Source organism: Rhinopithecus bieti, unplaced genomic scaffold (assembly GCF_001698545.2).
Source record: "Rhinopithecus bieti isolate Rb0 unplaced genomic scaffold, ASM169854v2 scaffold_61465, whole genome shotgun sequence".
NCBI lineage: Eukaryota > Metazoa > Chordata > Mammalia > Primates > Cercopithecidae > Rhinopithecus > Rhinopithecus bieti.
The window spans coordinates 1,051,416-1,068,873 of record NW_016824041.1 but is presented as its reverse complement, the minus strand read 5'-3'; the positions used below and the strand labels follow the sequence as shown (position 1 = coordinate 1,068,873).

Below are 17,458 nucleotides of genomic sequence, written 5' to 3'. Positions count from 1 at the left end.
AAAAAAAAAAAAAAAAAAAAAAAAAAGAACTCAAATAGTGTGCACTACTTTCACAACATTTATTAATAATTACCCAAAGATGTACTCTAATTGTATAAAATACTAATTTAAGAAAGAGCTAAATGGAATATAAGAAAACATAGCAAGCAGAGAAATAAGTTAAACTCAAAGTTAAGTGTAAGTAGTTGTTGGTAACATTACTTTGATGCTCATGGTAATTGTGAAGAAATTGCCTAAGAATTGCCTAAAAAGTAGAAGCAAAGATTAGATAAATCTGGTGTATTCTCTCTTCCTGCCCCAATTTCTACTTTTGACAGAAAAGGTCTTTCTCTTTCAACTCTTATAGCTTTTTTCTTTTTCTTGCCTTATTGAGCTGGCTACAGTTTCCTTTAAAATGTTGAATATGAAAGTGGTAATGTCATCCTTATTACTTTAAATAAAATACCTCTGACATTTCATCTTTAAGAATGACATGTTTGGGCCGGGCACAGTGGCTCATGCCTGTAATCCCAGCACTTTGGGAGGTCGAGATGGGCGGATCACAAGGTCAGGAGATTGAGACCATCCTGGCTAACACAGTGAAACCCTGTCTCTACTAAAATACAAAAAAAAAAAAAAAAAAAAAAAAAATTAGCTGAGTGTGGTGGCAGGCACCTGTAGTCCTAGCTACTTAGGAGGCTGAGACAGGAGAATGGCGTGAACCCAGGAGGCAGAGCTTGCAGTGAGCCAAGATCATACCACTGCACTCCAGCCTGGGCAACAGAGCGAGACTCCATCTCAAAAAAAAAAGAAAAAAAGGAATAACATGTTTGCAGTAGATTTTTGGTAGGTAGTTATACATCCAACTTATCCGTGAGTTTCCTCCTTTAGCCTCTTCTCCTTTGCTTCTTTGGAACAAAACCAGGTCCATAGACATTCTTTCTGTCAGTTCAGGCATTGTTATCGCACTGCTATAAAAAGAAGCAGGACTTGTGCTTTTGTTCCTCTAAGAGTGTCCTCTCACTTTGAAGAAATCGACTTTGCTGGCTCTTTCTAAGATTTGTGGAAATCAATATCCCCTGCCTGCTTCTTCCCACATGCAACACTGTTTGATCTTTGCTGCTTTGGAAGCTCCTTTACATACTTTGTGGTTTACAGTTTCTATTTCTTCTAGTTTCAATAAAGTTAGAGTTTGTAGTTCTCATTTTCCTTATGGCTTTTGGATATTATCCACTGAAGGGGATTGCTAACTTTTTATTGACATCATCCAGTAAAAATCACAACCAAATTCTTATCAGAACCTTACAAGCTAATCCTAGTACTAATTGGCAAGTGCAAGGACCAAAAATAGCCAAGAACATTTTGAGCATAATAACTGAAATGATGCTATTGGTATTAGAAAAATAGACTAATGGAAAATAATAGCTTAGAAACTGACCCAAGGAACTTAGACTGAGAAGGAAATGGCATTAAAAATCAGCACTATTCAATAAATGGTACTGGAAACATTAGCTATCCAAATGGAGAAAGATAATATTAGATGTATTGCTTTTGCTGCCCCCCACAAATAATTTTCAGATATATCAAAATGGTAAATCAAAACCAGAAAAACCATTAATAGAAAATATGGGAGAATATTTTTATGGTCTCAGGGTAGGGAAGGATTTCTTAGAGAAGGCTTAAAATGTATAGACCATTATAGTACCAGGATGGCTGGAGTAACAAGGGAGGAGGTGCAAGCTGGGTGTGGTGGCTCATGCCTGTAATCCCAGCACTTTGGGGGGTCAAGGCAGGAAGATTGCTTGAGATCAGGAGTTCAAGACCACTCTGAGCTACATAGGGAGACCCTGTCTTTTCAAAAAATAAAAATAAAATTAGCCAGGTGTGGTGGCACACACCTGTGGTCCCAGCTACTCAGGAGGCTAAGGCAGGAGAATTGCTTGAGCTCAGGAGGTTGAGGCTGCAGCGAGCTGTGATTGCACTACTGCACTCCAGCCTGAGCAACAGAGTAAGAAGCTGTCCACCCTGCTGCCCCACAAAGAAAGAAAGAAACTAAGGAAAGAAGGAAGGAGAAAGAAAAAAAAAGGAAGGAAGGAAGAAAGGAAGGAAGGAAGGAAGGAAGGAAGGAAGGAAGGAAGGAAGGAAGGAAGGAAGGAAGGAAGGAAGGAAAGAAAAGAAAGAAAGAAAGAAAGAAAGAGAAGAAAGAAAGAAAAGAAAGAAAAGAAGGAGGAGGAGGAAGGAAAGAAGGAAGGAAGGAAGGAAGGAAGGAAGGAAGGAGGGAAGGAAGGAAGGAAGGAAGGAAGGAAAAGAAAAGGTGAGAGGCCCAAGTTGAAGAGGGAGGGACAAGAGTTGGGCAGACCCTGTGGCAACCTGCAGGCTTTAATGAGTTAAAGACTTTTTGGCAAAGTGGCAAAAGTGCTTGAAGCAGGAAACTAATCCTATCACGTCTGTGTTTTTAAATATTAGGTTGCAATAGGTTGCAAGGGGACGGGGAGATATTAGGAGACCATTCAGGAAGCAGTTGCTAAAGAGCAAATGATGAAGATGGCATGGTTTGGAATTACTGCAGAGTGAATGGTGAGAATAGAATGGTTATAAGAAATAGACAGGATGTGGGCTCAGCAGAACCTGGTGCTTGTTTGGATTTGTGGAGTGAGGGAGGAGTTGGGGTCATTTTGGGATATGCTTATTTTAAGGACCCAGAGAGACACCCAAGAGGAGAGGTTGGGAAACCAGTTGGGCATGTGTGTTTGGAACTTTTAAAATGTATTTGAGCTCCAGGTTTAAATTTGGAATTTTTGTGTGTAGATAGTAATTAAGGTTATAAGGGTGACAAGAATATCTAGAGCAAGGCATAAACTCTGATCCTTGGGCTGGCCCTATGTTTCTGTATAGCCTACAAGCTAAGAATTGTCTTTATATGTTTGAATGGTTAGGGGAAAAATCAAAAGAATAATAATATTTTCTGACATGCGTTAATTATATGAAATTCAAATTTTGTATCTATAAATCAAGTTTTATTGGAACATGGCCACACCCATTCATTTGGCAGATGGTTTGAAAGTTTAGTGGCTGTGACAGAGACCTAGAGACAGTGTAGTCTGCATAGCCTAAAATACTCACTGTGTGGCCCTTTTACAGACACTCTGCTGACCCCTGACTTAGACGAAGACCAAAGCATGATAAGTAAATAGGGCTTTAGGCCACTTTCTGAGAAGTGTCCGTATCAATGGTTTATTAAAGGATAAGGAACTGACAAAAGAAGCTAAGAAGCTGCCAGAGAATTAGAAGAACCAGGCGTGGCTCACGGGTGACCAGTTGATTTATCGACACAGAGGTCATTAATGTCCTTTGGAGGTTATTTGAAAGAAGAGGTCAAGGGAGGAAGAGTGACAGAATAGAGATGAGGTAGGTTGAGGAGCAAGGCATATACGAAGAAAAGAAGGAATTGGAGATGGCAGCTATTGACCGCTCCTTCCAGAACTGTGGCTGGATGAGAGGAGATGAAGTGTCTTGAGGAACATAAAGGCCTAAAGCAGACTAATTTATCTTTTATTTTTATTAAGATGGAAGAGACTTGAATATATCGAAAGGCAAAAAGAAAGAAGCCATTAGAATAGAATAGGATGAAGATTTAGAAGAGAAAGGATCATCGTTTGTACAAGTTTCCTGAGAAAGAAGTTTCCTTGAACATGGGTAGGTTTTGCTTATTTCAAGATGTGCATAAATAGATTCTTTCTCACCGGGTGCAGTGACTCATACCTGTAATCCCAGCACTTTGGGAGGCCGAGGTGGGTGGATCACTTGAGGTCAGGAGTTTGAGACCAGCCTGGCCGACATGGTGAAACCCCGTTTGTACTAAAAATACAAAAATTAGCCCAGCATAGTGGCACATGACTGTAGTCACAGCTACTTGGGAGGCTGAGACACAAGAATCGCTTGAATCCAAGAGGCAGAGGTCGCAGTGAGCCAAGATTGTGCCATTGCACTCCAGCGTGGGGATCTGAGCAAGACGCCGCCTCCCAAAAAAAAAAAAAAGGTTATTTTTCTTAGCCTACAAATTTTTTTAAACCAATCCCATCACCCTTGTTTCTTCTGGTCCAACGTTCCATTTGCCCCTCAGGTTTCTTTCTGTCGTTTCCTTAATGAGGCCCAATTGTCTCACCCTATCCCCACCAATCTAAATTAGACCTCAATTGTCTGAATAAATGAGGAGATGCAGGGCACAAATAAGGAAATATTTTGGCCAGGCTCAGTGGCTCGTGTCTGTAATTCTGACACTTTGGGTGGCCGAGGTGGGAGAATTGCTTGAGACCAGGAGTTTGAGACCAGCCTGGGCAACATAGTGAGGCCCTGTCTCTACTAATGGGGGGGGAAAAAAGAAAGAAAAATACAAGTATAAAATATTTGTATTATAAATATTATATAATACAAATATATAATACATTTAATATTTATATATTATATAATATGCAAATATATAATATGTATTATATATAATATTTGCATTATAATATATAGTTATTTTACACACACACGTATATATGTAAAATAAAATCACTATCACGGCATGGTGGTGCACACTTGCAGTCTTAGCTATTCAGGAAGCTGAGGTGGGAGGATCGCTTGAGCTCAGGAGTTAGAGGTTGCAATGAGCTGTGATCGTACTACTGTATTGGGTGACACTCTGTCTGGGTGACAGAACGAGACCCTCTCTCAAAAAAAAAGAAAAAGAAAAGGAAATACTTTGACCTTGAATGGAAGGATTCTTCTCTGTTGTTACAAGAAGAAAGAATGTATACAAATTCAGACAGCTGAGGGAGTTTCCATCTGTATTCTCTGTTTTGTGTTGCTATAACAGAATACTACAGATGGTAATTGATAAACAAGAGAAGTTTATTAAGCTCACAGTTCTGGAAGCTGGGAAGTGAGAGATCAAGGGGTTGCATTTGCTGAGGAACTTTATGCTGCACCATCCCATGGTGGAACAGAGAAAGGCAAGAGGGGATGGAACTCACTTTTATAACCAACCCACTCTCAAGATAACTAATCCACGCCCATGATAATGACATTAATTCACTCATGATGGCAGAGCCCTCCTGACCTAATCACCTTTTATTAGGCCCCACCTCCCAACACTATTGCATTGGAGATTAGGTTTCTAGCACATGAACTTTGGGGAACACATTATAATCATAGCACCATCTGTTTGTCTGTATTTGCTCTGTAAATTTGGAGGCAAGACCATTTGTAGAAAGTGAGGTTGGTAGGGGAGGCTGGAAGTTTGAGAAGAGTGGAGAAAGTCTGAAGTAGTCGTTGCTGGTAGTGGAAATGTGTGATGATCAGATCGTCATAGCAAGAGCCTGGCTGGAATTGAGGACCCAGTTGAAGTGGTAGGTTGAGAACATACAGAGATAACATTCTGCTTGGTTGTGCAATTTCTGTGCTAATACTCAGCTGTCTAAATATAGAGATGATGGATACCTGAATTCGTTAGACTGTGGATTTCCAGATGGGTACAACCCAAAAGACAAAGGGGCAACAAGAACGTTTGCAAAAAGACAGATTGACAGTAAGTATTATGAATGGCAAAGAAAAAGAGCTAGGAAGAGATGAATGGAGAAGGGGAAGGTCAAGGGAGTAAAATGTGTAAAAAAGGGGAAGTGATGGTTAGTTATGCAAGCTGCAAGGGATGAAGGAAGTGGTTAGATTAAATCAGATTGGGGCAATGGGCAGGTTTGGGGGATGTTTGTGAAAGTTTGTTTTAACATGATAATGTCCTTACACTAGAAAAGAAATGTCAGGTTGTTTTGGAAATGGAAAAATTGTCTATGCCATCATGAGATGGGGCCAGAAGTACTTACTTCATATCAAATAGTTTGGTTTGAATCTTCGTTTCACTGCTTGTTGGCTGTGTGACAATGTCTGCTTCTATAAAAGGAAAAATCATCACAGGGCCTCTATCCCTGGGAATGTCAGGATGATTAACTGAGACAGTCTTTAGAAAGCACTTAGCGCAGTGCCTGGCACATACTAAGAATTCAATAAATGTTCATTATTGATGTTGCTGATGTATTACAGGTTGAATCTGTAATGCTTGGCACCAGAAGTGTTTCATATTTTGGATTTTTTCAGATATTGGAATATTTGTGTTATGCTTACCGGTTGAGCATCCCAAATCCAAAATCTGAAGTCCTAAATGTTCTAGCGAGTATTTCCTTTGAACATCATGTTAGTGCTCAAAAAATTTCAGGTTTTGGAGCATTTTGGATTTCAGAATTTTGGATTTGGGGTGCTCAACCTATACATGGAACCAAATCATTATCTCAAGTTGTGTGTGTGTGTGTGTGAGATGAGGACTTACTCTATCACCCAGGCTGGAGTGCAGTGGCACAATCTCAGCTCACTGCAACCTCCGCCTCCCAGGCTGAAGCCATCCCTACCTTCTCAGCCTCCTGAGTAGCTGGGACTATAGGCACACACCTCCATGCCCAGCTAATCAAGTCCTTTAATCTAACAACAATTGTGAGCCTCAAAAGTGACTCTTTTGTACATATCCAGCTGATCCTGAGTAACTCTGATTTCTCTTGGAATATAAACATGAATTCTATGAGAGTCACATGGATCTTATAGTTAATAGTTACTACAAACATGGCCCCAAAGCCTTGTGACCAGCGTTGCTATAGTCTGTGAAATATTGGATTGTAAATTTTTTCTTATAAACAAGATTGCTAGCACAAAACTGAATTTAATATTTTAAACATTTAAATATAATTTAATATACTAATAAAAAGAACTGGAAAAGATACTACTTATTCATATTGTTATTCAAATGTTTACTGTTGCCTGTAAGGGAGTACTACATATGGTACTCAATAGTGAACATTTAATTCAACCATGTATAAGGAATTAAGGGCACTGAATATGACTGACCCTTTTCTAAAAGGATTCCCAACCTGGATATGAAGAGAAACAGACATTAGATAAACTGTCAGAAATCCAGTCACAGAGGAGAAATAAAAGTGATAAGGGAGTAGAGGGGAAGAAGGATTAATTCTGCCTGGGACAGTCAGGTAAATGAATCTCTGTCCCTAGATCTGTTTATTTTAAGCCTACTCAAATATCTCAATGGCTTCTTCCTGGCCAGGGCAGTGTGGCATGAATGGAGAGGAAGGATCTGATCCAAGAAATGCTCCTGGTTTAGAAACTAAAAGGAATGTGGGAGTCATTGAAAAGGGAAGAATGCAGGATGTTTCAGAAGATTCTGCCTTGAATGACGACAGATGAATAGAGGAGGGTGAGAAGGTTGAGAGTGTGCGGGAGTTCTCCTGTTCAGGCAGCAGTTGAAAGAAGTGCCTCTGGACTGGGTGTGGTGACTCATTCCTGTAATCCCAACACTTTGGGAGGCTGAGGGAAGGTGGATCACTTGAGGTCCAGAGTTCAAGACCAGCCTGGGCAACATAGTGAGACCACATCTTCACAAAAGTAAAAAAATTAGCCAAGCATGGTGGTGTGTGCACCTGTAGCCCCAGCTAGTTGAGAGGCTGAAGTGGGAGGATCAGTTGAGCTGGGAAGGTTAAGGCTGCAATGTGCTGCGATCCTGCCACTGCACTCCAGCCTAGGTGACAGAATGAGACCCTGCCTCAAAAAAACAAAACAAAACAAAACAGGGAGAAAAGCGTGCATCTGCTAAAGCCAGTTATTAATTGTAGTCACCTAAAAGTGAGACAGACATCATATGCATTCTGATCCCATGCAGCATGAAGCTCTCAGCACCGCCCCCGCCCCCCCACCCCGCAGAGTCTTCTTGCCTTCCTAACCAATTAAACCGTAATTCAATCAAGGTTTTACATCTAATTTCCAGTCTATGGAATATATATGGGATAGAGAAACAAGTTAAAACAAGAAGGCAGTCAGCCACATCTCAAATGTGGGATGTTCTACAAGGCAAAAGGTCTATTCTAGAAGAAAGGAAAGAAAGATTTAAGAGACATTGTGAACACATTCAGTGAGTGATCCTTATTTCAATAAACCAACTGTATAACATTTTTTAGACAACTCGAGAAATTAGAATTTAAATTGGTTATTCAATTACAGATGGTTCCTGACTTACAATGGTTTGACTTAGGATTTTTAGATTTTAGGATGATGCAAAAGCAATCCACATTCAGTGGAAACCATACTTTGAATGGCCATGCAACCATTCTATTTTTTACCTCCAGTACAGTATGCAATAAATTACATGACATACTCAACATTTTATTATAAAATAGATTTTGTGTTAGATGATTTTGCCCAACTGTAGGCTAATGTAAGTGTTCTGAGTATGCTTAAGGTGGGCTAGTTATGATATATTCAGCAGGTTAGGTGTATTAAATGCATTTTTGACTTAAAATATTTTCAACTTACAATGGATTTATCAAGATGCAACCCCATTGTAAGTTGAGGGGCATCTATATATTAAAGAGCTATTGTTAATTTTGTTATAGGTGTTATCAGCATTATGTTGGGTGATAAATGTCTATTTTTTTCTTTTGAGATGCACACTAAAATATTTAGGGGTGAAATGACATAATGGCTTGGATTTGCTTTAAAATATTGCAGTTAAAAAATGTGGAGAACCATAAACAAAACAAGTATAGCATTATATGGGTGACTGTGAAAGTTGATTGATAGGCTTATGGAGGTTCGTTGTACTGTATTTTTGAAATATGTTTGGAAGTTTTATATTAAAACATTAAAAATAAATTGCATCAGAAAAAAAAATGTATTGGGAAATGAGGAGAGAAGATGGGGCTAGTGATAGAAACAAAGATTTGAAAAGCTGTCCCAAAGCAGAGTACTTGGTGTGCATGATATGCCGGTACTGTTTAACGTGGACAGCTGCAGCTTTATAGACCCCATCAGGGTGACACTGAAGGACAGTGGAGAAAGAAAATTCTCAAGCCAGGCACGGTGGCTCAAGCCACCCTGGAAAGCTGAGGCAGGCAGATCACTTGAGGCCGGGAGTTCGAGACCAGCCTGGCCAACATGGCGAAACCCAGTCTCTACTAAAAATACAAAAATTAACTGGGTGTGGTGGCACATGCTTGTGATCTCAGCTACTCAGGAGGCAGAGACATGAGAATCGCTTGAACCTGGGAGGCAGAGGTTGCACTGAGCCAAGAACGCAACACTAGGCTCCAGCCAAGGTGACAGAGTGAGACTCCATCTCAAATAAATAAATAGATAAATAAATATAAAGAAAGAAAGAAAAAGAAAAAAAAAAGAAAATTCTCTGGTAGTTAGATCTTTAAGTAGTTCATTGCTAGTCTGTCTACTTTGGAGAGACAGTTGGCCAGACACATGGCTCTATACTCATTACATGAGCAGTTGCAAAATTGGTCTCAATGTTTAGACTTGGAAAAAACAGGATTGAAAGATTGGTGAACAGGAGACCTGGGAAGAATAAGCACAAACAATGAAGATATTTGTGTCCCATGTGAATTCTCACCAGGCAGCACACACTACAGAGAAAGAAGAGAAAGCTTTTGATTATCAGGTGAAACAAATGACACACTCTGTGTATATCAGCCAGCCACTTTCTCCAGAAAACCCAGTGCTTCCTCAATGGGCCCATAAACAAAGTGGCTATGGTGGCGGAGATGGCAGTTATGTATGAGCTTGATAGTATGGACTTTCCATGACCAAGGCTGACCTGGCCAATGCTACTGAGTGCCTAATCTGCTAACAGCAGAGACCAACACTGAGCACTGAAATGGCAGTTTTCTAAGGGGACCAGTCAGCTATCAGGTGGCAGGTTCATTATGCTGGACCTCATTCATCATCAAAGGAATAGAGATTTGTTTTCACTAGCATAGACACACATTCTAAATGTGGATCTGACTTCCCTACCCACAGTCGTCCTGCTAGCACCACTATCCATGGACTAACAGAATGACTTGTTTTTTCGTTTTCTTTTCTTGAGACAGAGTCTCGCTCTGTCACCCAGGCTGGAGTGCAGTGGTGAGATCTCAGTTCACTGCAACCTACACCTCCTGGGTTCAAGAGATTCTCCTGCCTCAGTCTCCTGAGTAGCTGGGATTACCGGCGCCCACCACCATGCCTGGCTAATTTTCATATTTTTAGTACAGACAGGGTTTCACCATGTTGGCCAGGCTAGGCTGGTCTCGAACTCCTGACCTCAGGTGATCCACCTGTCTCAGCCTCCCAAAGTGCTGGGATTACAGGCCTGAGCCATCGTGCTCGGCCTCAGAAAATGACTTATTTGTGATCAAGTCACTGTACAATGTTAAGAAAACTCATTCTGATCCTTCATATCAAGTAACTCATTTGATACAAAGAAAACATGTCAGTTGGCTCATGTCCATAGAATTAACAATTCTCAACACACACATATCTCCTCAACTGGAAGTGTCTGGCCTTGTTGAAATCTGTGATCGCTTACTGAAGGCTCAGTTCTAGAACCAGTTGGGAGACAACTCCCTGAAAGAATGGATCTTTCTCTTTCCAAAGTAGACTACCAAATGTATGACTTGAAGTACTGCTTATTGGAGGATTTTCCTTCACCACTGTCCTTGGGTGCCATATATACTTTGTCTAAGGATACAGTACATGTTTTGAACCAGAGACCACTCCTATAGTGCTATCTTCTCTATAGCTAGAACACAAGGTACTGGGAATGAAGGACTGAAAGTAGGAGTGGCTCATAAAAACCCATGCACAGAATTTTGCTTCCTATTCTTACAACTTTGGGCTCTGCTGATCGGATGATCTTAGTTTCCAAGGAGGGAAGTGTGGTCACCAGGAGGCACAACAGTGGAGCCATCGAATGCAAAGATGATGTTGCCACTTGGCCATTCTGAACTGCTCACACCACTTAACCAACAGGGAGAAGAAATAAGTTTCACTCTACTGGCTGGAGTGATTGATTCAAATCTTCAAGAGGAAAATGCATTCTCAGCGGAGGCAAGGTGGACTATGGAATTCTCTGGCAGGAGGATCTCTTAGTACTTCCATGCTTAATAGTAAAGAGGTTTTTTTTTGTTTGTTTTTGTTTTTTTTTTTTTTTGAGATGGAGTCTCGCTCTGTCACCCAGGCTGGAGTGCAGTTGTGCAGTCTTGGCTCACTGTAACCTCCGCCTCCCAGGTTCATGCGATTCTCCTGCCTCAGCCTCCTGAGTAGCTGGGATTACAGGCGTGCTACCATGCGTGGCTCATTTTTGTATTATTAGTAGAGACGAAGTTTCACCATGTTGATCAGGCTGGTCTCGAACTCCTGACCTCCTGATTCGCCTGCCTTGGCCTCCCAAAGTGCTGGGATTACAGGTGTGAGCCACCATGCCTGGCCAATAGTAAAGGTTAATGGAAAACTACAGCAACCAAAAAGAGGCAAGACTATCGCAGACTCATACACTTCAGCAAAGATGATTTAGGTCACCCCACCAGGTAAAGAAACTTGACCAGCTGAGGTCTGGCTGAGGCAAAGGAAATCTGGAATGGGAAGTGGAAGAAGAAAGTCATAGATATGATTTTATAATTGATCTTGTGACCAATTATAAAAGTGAAGACTATAGTAGCTTTACGTATTTTCATTTTGCTTGTATATATTTATATATGCTAACCATTTCTAATTTTCCTTCTTCCCATTGTTGTTTTATATACTGGTTGTGGGAGGTTAACTCTATCATTTATTCTTTAGGTAACAGAATATTCTGTTGGACTGTGACTACATTGGAGGAGTAATTAATTCATATAGCCAGTGATGGATATGATGACTTTCAAGACTGAGCATCTCCTAGTTTTAGAGAAAGTATGAGAACTTCCCCAGTTGCGCAAAGAGTAGATGTGTCCCAGGTGGAAAGAGAGTTGTTTTGTTGTTATATGGAAGTCCAAATTCCTGTAGGGATACAAATGGAAACAATAGCCAAAGGGGTGGACTGTGCCAGTTACTAGCTTGTTACCTTTCAGCTGTAAATGTATCCTTCTTTGTGATCATGGATCTGGATCCTCTAAATTGTAAATATTTCTTCTTTGCCAGCTCACAATTGTTGTTAGAAAGGCAGGAGAAGCCGGGCGCGATGGCTCAAGCCTGTAATCCCAGCACTTTGGGAGGCCGAGACGGGCGGATCACGAGGTCAGGAGATCGAGACCATCCTGACTAACATGGTGAAACCCTGTCTCTACTAAAAAATACAAAACTAGCCGGGCGAGGTGGCGGGCGCCTGTAGTCCCAGCTACACGGGAGGCTGAGGCAGGAGAATGGCGTGAACCCGGGAGGCGGAGCTTGCAGTGAGCTGAGATCCGGCCACTGCACTCCAGCCTGGGCGACAGAGCGAGACTCCGTCTCAAAAAAAAAAAAAAAAAAAAAAAGGGAAGGAGAAGGGCCAGGCGTGGTGGTCATGCCTGTAATCCTAGCACTTTGGGAGGCTGAGGTGGGTGGATCACCTGAGATCAGGAGTTCAAGACCAGCCTGGCCAACATGGCGAAACCCTGTGTCTACTAAAATTAGCTGAGCATGGTCGTGGGCCCCTGTATCCCAGCTACTCGAGGCTGAGGAAGGAGAATTGCTTGAACCCAGGAAGTGGGGGTTGCAGTGAGTCTAGATTGCGCCACTGCACTCTCCAGCCTGAGTGACAGAGCAAGGCTGTTTCAAAACAACAACAAAACAACAACGACAACAACAACCACCACCACCACCCAGGAGAAGGACACTGCAAGAGGAAGAGAAACAAAGTTCAAGTAGGCTTAACTTCCCTTTAGTTAAGCATTGACAGAGCCAATAAACAGATTACAAAAAGTTATAATACCTAAAACATACTAAATAAGGCATATTAATTTATATGAATATATGTAGAATTTTATACCTTGAAAACCAAGAATACACATTTTTTTTTCAAGTGTCCATAAAACATTTGCTAAAACTGATCATAGATGCGGCCACCGAGCAAACAACTTTCCCAAAGTAGAAATAATACAGATAACATTATGTGATCAAATGGAATAAAAGAGAAAAATGAAATACTAATTTAAACACACACACACACCCCAGAAATTTTTTAAATGCCACCTGACACTTTTAAAAAATTTTTTTTTTTTTTTTTTTTTTTTGGCTGGGTTCAGTGGGTCATGTCTGTAATCTCAGCAGTTTGGGAGGCTGAGGCAGGCAGATCACCTGAGGTCAGGAGTTTGAGACTAGACTGGTCAACATGGTGAAACCCCATCTCTACCAAAAATACAAAAATTAGCTGGGCGTGGTGGCAGGCGCCTTTAATCCCAGCTACTCGGGAGACTGAGGCAGGAAATCGCTTGAACCTGGGAGGTGGAGTTTGCAGTGAGCTGATATCGCACCACTGTACTCCAGCCTGGGTGATAGAGCAAGACTTCATCTCAAAAAAAACAAAAACCGAAAAACAAAACAAAAAAAACAACTTTTTTTTTTCTCACACAACTCCTTGGTCAAAGAGGAAGCTGAAATTAAAATTGTACGATATCTAGAAAATAGTGATGAAAAGCCTACTTAGAACTTATGAGAATCTCATACCTAATGCAGTGACCAGAAGAAAATTGTAGCTTTAAATAATTAATAAGGAAGAATAAAAGAAAAAGAAATAAACATCTACCACCAAATGCTAGAAAAAGAATACCAAAGTTCATAAAAGCAAAATGAATTAATAATAACTACAAATTAATACTTTGCAAAGAAAAAAATGGCAGAACCAATAAGTGAAATCCAAGTGCTGGGTCTTTGAATCTAAACAAACAGCAAGAAACTGTTAGCTGAGCTAATTTTTTAAAGAAAAAGAAAAATCACAGTTACGCAAAGTAAGAATTGATAAGTAGGAAATTAATGGTAGACATATAAAGAATTTAAAAGATTTATAAGAGATGCATATGTTCTACTCTGCAAATGTATTTGAAAATCTAGATGAAATGAATAATTTTCCAGGGAAATACAATTCATCAAAAACCAACTCTAGAAGGGCTGAAAGCTCTAAAGAGACAATTGCTTTGGAAAAAGTAGGGAAAGATGCTAAAGGCTCCCTTCCCATTCCCAACAAACAAGTATGCACTCACCAAACACACACCTAGAAAGTTTCTTATTACAGTTAAGTATAAGAGAATTACCATTATGAGTACTATTATTCTGAAAGTAGTTGTTAACAAATTAGATAAACAAATGAACCTTACCTTTGGAAGTTAGGTTAATTTATCATTTATTTGCACATTATATAATTGAATACATGGGAAATTCAAGAGAATCAACTAGAAAACTGCTAAAAAGGATAAGACAGGATGGGCTCACACCTATAATCCCAGCAGTCTGGGAGACCAAGGCGGGCAGATCACCTGAGGTCAGGAGTTTGAGATCAGCCTGACCAACATGGTGAAATCTTGTCTCTACTAAAAATACAAAAATTACCTGGGCGTGGTGGCGGGTGCCTGTAATCACAACTACTCGGGAGGCTGAGGCAGGAGAATCACTTGAACCTGGAAGGCAGAGGTTGCAGTGAGCCGAGATCATGCCATTGCACTCCAGCCTGGCCGACAGAGCGAGACTCCATCTCAAAAAAAGAAAAAAAAAAGGATAAGAGAATTTAGCAATATGGCTGAATTTAAAATAGTATACAAAATCAATAAACTATAAGTAAAATAATCAGAAGAATGTAACAGAAATTACTGTCCTATTTATAATAACTTCAAAAAAGAAGCAACTATTAAGGTTTTAAATTCTTCTTACTATAGAAAATTTTAAACACATGAAAATTGTAGATCAATAATTAACTCTGACATACCCATCATCCAGTATCAATAATTATAAACTAATCATGATTCACTTCCCCATCTACCCTCAGATTCTTTTGAAGCACATGTGTGAGTTCATATTATTTAATTCTTAAATATTTCAAGATTGATAATAAAGATAGATATAAAAGATAGATAATGTAGATTCTATGGAATATAAAATTCAACATCATAACAAGGAAGAGAGTTCCCAGGTAAGATAAATGCTGACAACAGGCCCATAGAGACAATGTCCAGATTGAGAGGGCATAAGAAGTTGAACATCGCTGGGTGCAGTGGCTCACACCTATAATCCCAGCCCTTTGTGAGGCTGAAGCGGGTGGATGACTTGAGCCCAGGAGTTTGAGATCAGCCTGCATGACATAGTGAAATCCTGTCTCTACTAAAAGTACAAAAATCAGCCAGCCATGGTAGCACAAGCCTGTAGTCCCAGTTACTCAGGAGGCTGAGGCACGAGGATGGCTTGAGCCTGGGAGACAGAGGTTGCAGTGAGCGGATATCACACCACTGCACTCCAGCCTGGGTGACAAAATGAGACTGTCTCAAAAAACAACAACAAAAAGAAGAGTTGAATATTAAAAGAGATAAGTGAAGGAAAGTTTGTGGGTAGAGGATATAAACATTCTTAATCACTATAACAGGATATTGCTACCTAATATTAAAATTAATGTGTCAAGAAATGGCAGTGTAAGCATGTTCTTTGCATAGTAGTCACTGATAGGAGGAACAGCTAAAATCCGATAGTTTTTTTTTGTGAATTGGGACTGCACATGGGGAGAAGCAGGGCATAAGGCCATAAATCTTTGTTATAAGAAGGCTTTTAATAATATTTGATTTTAAAATCATAATTATACATCACCTTCATTGAAAAATAAAAATTGGTTGGGTGCAATGGCTCATGCCTGTAATGCCAGCACTTTAGGAGGCCGAGGTGGGTGGATCACTTGAGCCCAGGAGTTTGAGACCAGCCTGACCAAAGTGGCGAAACCCCATCTCTACTAAAATTGCAAAAATTAGCCTGGTGTGATGGCACATGCTTGTAATGCCAGCTACTTGGAAGGGTGAGGCAGGAGAATCGCTTGAACCCAGGAGGCGGAGGTTGCAGTGAGCTGGGATCATTCCACTGCATCCCAGCCTGAGTGCTGGAGGGAGACTTTATCTCAAAAAAAAAAAAAAAAAAAAAAAAAAAAAAAAAAAAAAAAAAAAATTAACAAAAAAGAAATGAGAAAGGAAACCACACTAACCTGGAATATTGTTGAGTTTCTGGAATCCAGAAACGTTCATCTGGACTGTAGGTATCTTGAGAGCACTGGAGTAACTCAAAGGCTATTTTATCATAAAGAGCAAAATGGACAAATTCCCTTGTAAGGGCAACATAAGTTGAGCCAAAGGGGATTTTGAGTTGACGTGGAGGTGGGCTCTTCTTTTTACACTTCTTTAGGACAAAAGCTAGTGCTCTGGTTCTGTACTCTCTATGGGTATATTTGATCCTTTCAGTAGAATTCAGAACAGACACTAAATTAGGTGTAATATTTGTCCAATTCATTGTTTTCAAATACTGAACTATCTCCCTGTTGGTTTTTAGGGGGAAATCGCGATCACCAATGTTAATGACATATCCCCACTGAACAGCTGATGCTATAAGATCTTTCATGCAGGCCAGGTCTGCCTGGAGCCTGGATTTGCCCCATAAATAATATACTCAGACTGTGAGGATATAAATGCATTTGAGAAGCACTCCAATGTGAATACAGTAGACTTTTTGAAGCATGTAAATAGCTTGGAAAAGCTGTTCAAAATATCAAAATCTTGACTGATGCCAAAGGGAATGCAACTTCTTCCGTGGACAAAGGAGTTGTGATATAGTGGTTCTCTAGCACATAGTAAGGGCAAGAATCTATTCCAAACATTGTGGATACAGCACTTAGCAACACTTGCACCATCTTCCCATTTAGGGCTGTGTCACAGATGTGCAGTCAGGAAAGGGCTTGATATTCACCGCCTACATCATCATTTGACCACAGTCTGGTTGACTTACATACCCATTGTGTAATACTGTGACTATGATTATAATTTGAAGAGTAATGATACAAAGATAACTGCTCCAAAACTTCAGTTTAGTTTTTGACACCTTGGGGTAGAAGGGTGGAGAGAAAGAATTCTTCTTTAAGAGTTAAAGAAATAAATCAATTTCTAAAACATTTTGCTTCTCTACAAGTCTCTACATTTGGTCACTTTATCAGTTTCACTCACTTTTCCAGATCCCATTTGCTTATTTTGATGCCTGGCCATTCCTCAGTTGAGTGTCAGTTCTGTGATGTTTCTTACTTCTTGCTCTGTGAATGTTCTGATCTTTTAGTCAATGCATCCTCATCCAGGCTGGGCTACCAAGGCTACTCAGTGTGACTCACCCTCCTTTCTGTCTTTTGTGGCTGTAACTGGGGAGATGGGTAAAGGGTTAGTTCCCATTTCCTGTTTCTATTGTTGAATCATCTAATTTGTCATAATTGTGTAAAATTACATACCTCTCTGTATCCACCCCTCCTTTTGTGGCTAACTTCTCCCTCAGTATGCATATCTGGAATATTCAAGTAATTTCCCATCTTGCTTATCATTCCTAACCTTTTAAGCAGGCGGATCCTTCCAGATTTCTGTCCATTCAAGTAAGAATACTG

At 40.2% G+C, this 17,458-nt stretch overlaps 1 protein-coding gene across 3 annotated transcripts in view; it reads right to left on the bottom strand.

Moving 5' to 3' along the window:
- Positions 1 to 17,199, bottom strand: part of LOC108522000 (N-acetyllactosaminide beta-1,6-N-acetylglucosaminyl-transferase-like) — a 31,994-nt gene extending 14,795 nt beyond the window's left edge. Inside the window, exons 1-2 of one of the 3 annotated variants that reach the window (XM_017862099.1) lie at positions 17,037 to 17,199; positions 16,028 to 16,109 (exon numbers count right to left, since the gene is read on the bottom strand). In XM_017862099.1, the coding sequence (XP_017717588.1) occupies positions 16,028 to 16,109; positions 17,037 to 17,075 (121 nt within the window). In that variant the 5' untranslated portion in view covers positions 17,076 to 17,199. Of the gene's footprint in view, positions 1 to 14,499; positions 14,543 to 16,027; positions 16,110 to 17,036 lie in introns of those variants that run through there. The other 2 variants (XR_001883334.1, XR_001883333.1) reach the window with 2 other exon arrangements.
- Positions 17,200 to 17,458: the final 259 nt, after the last annotated feature.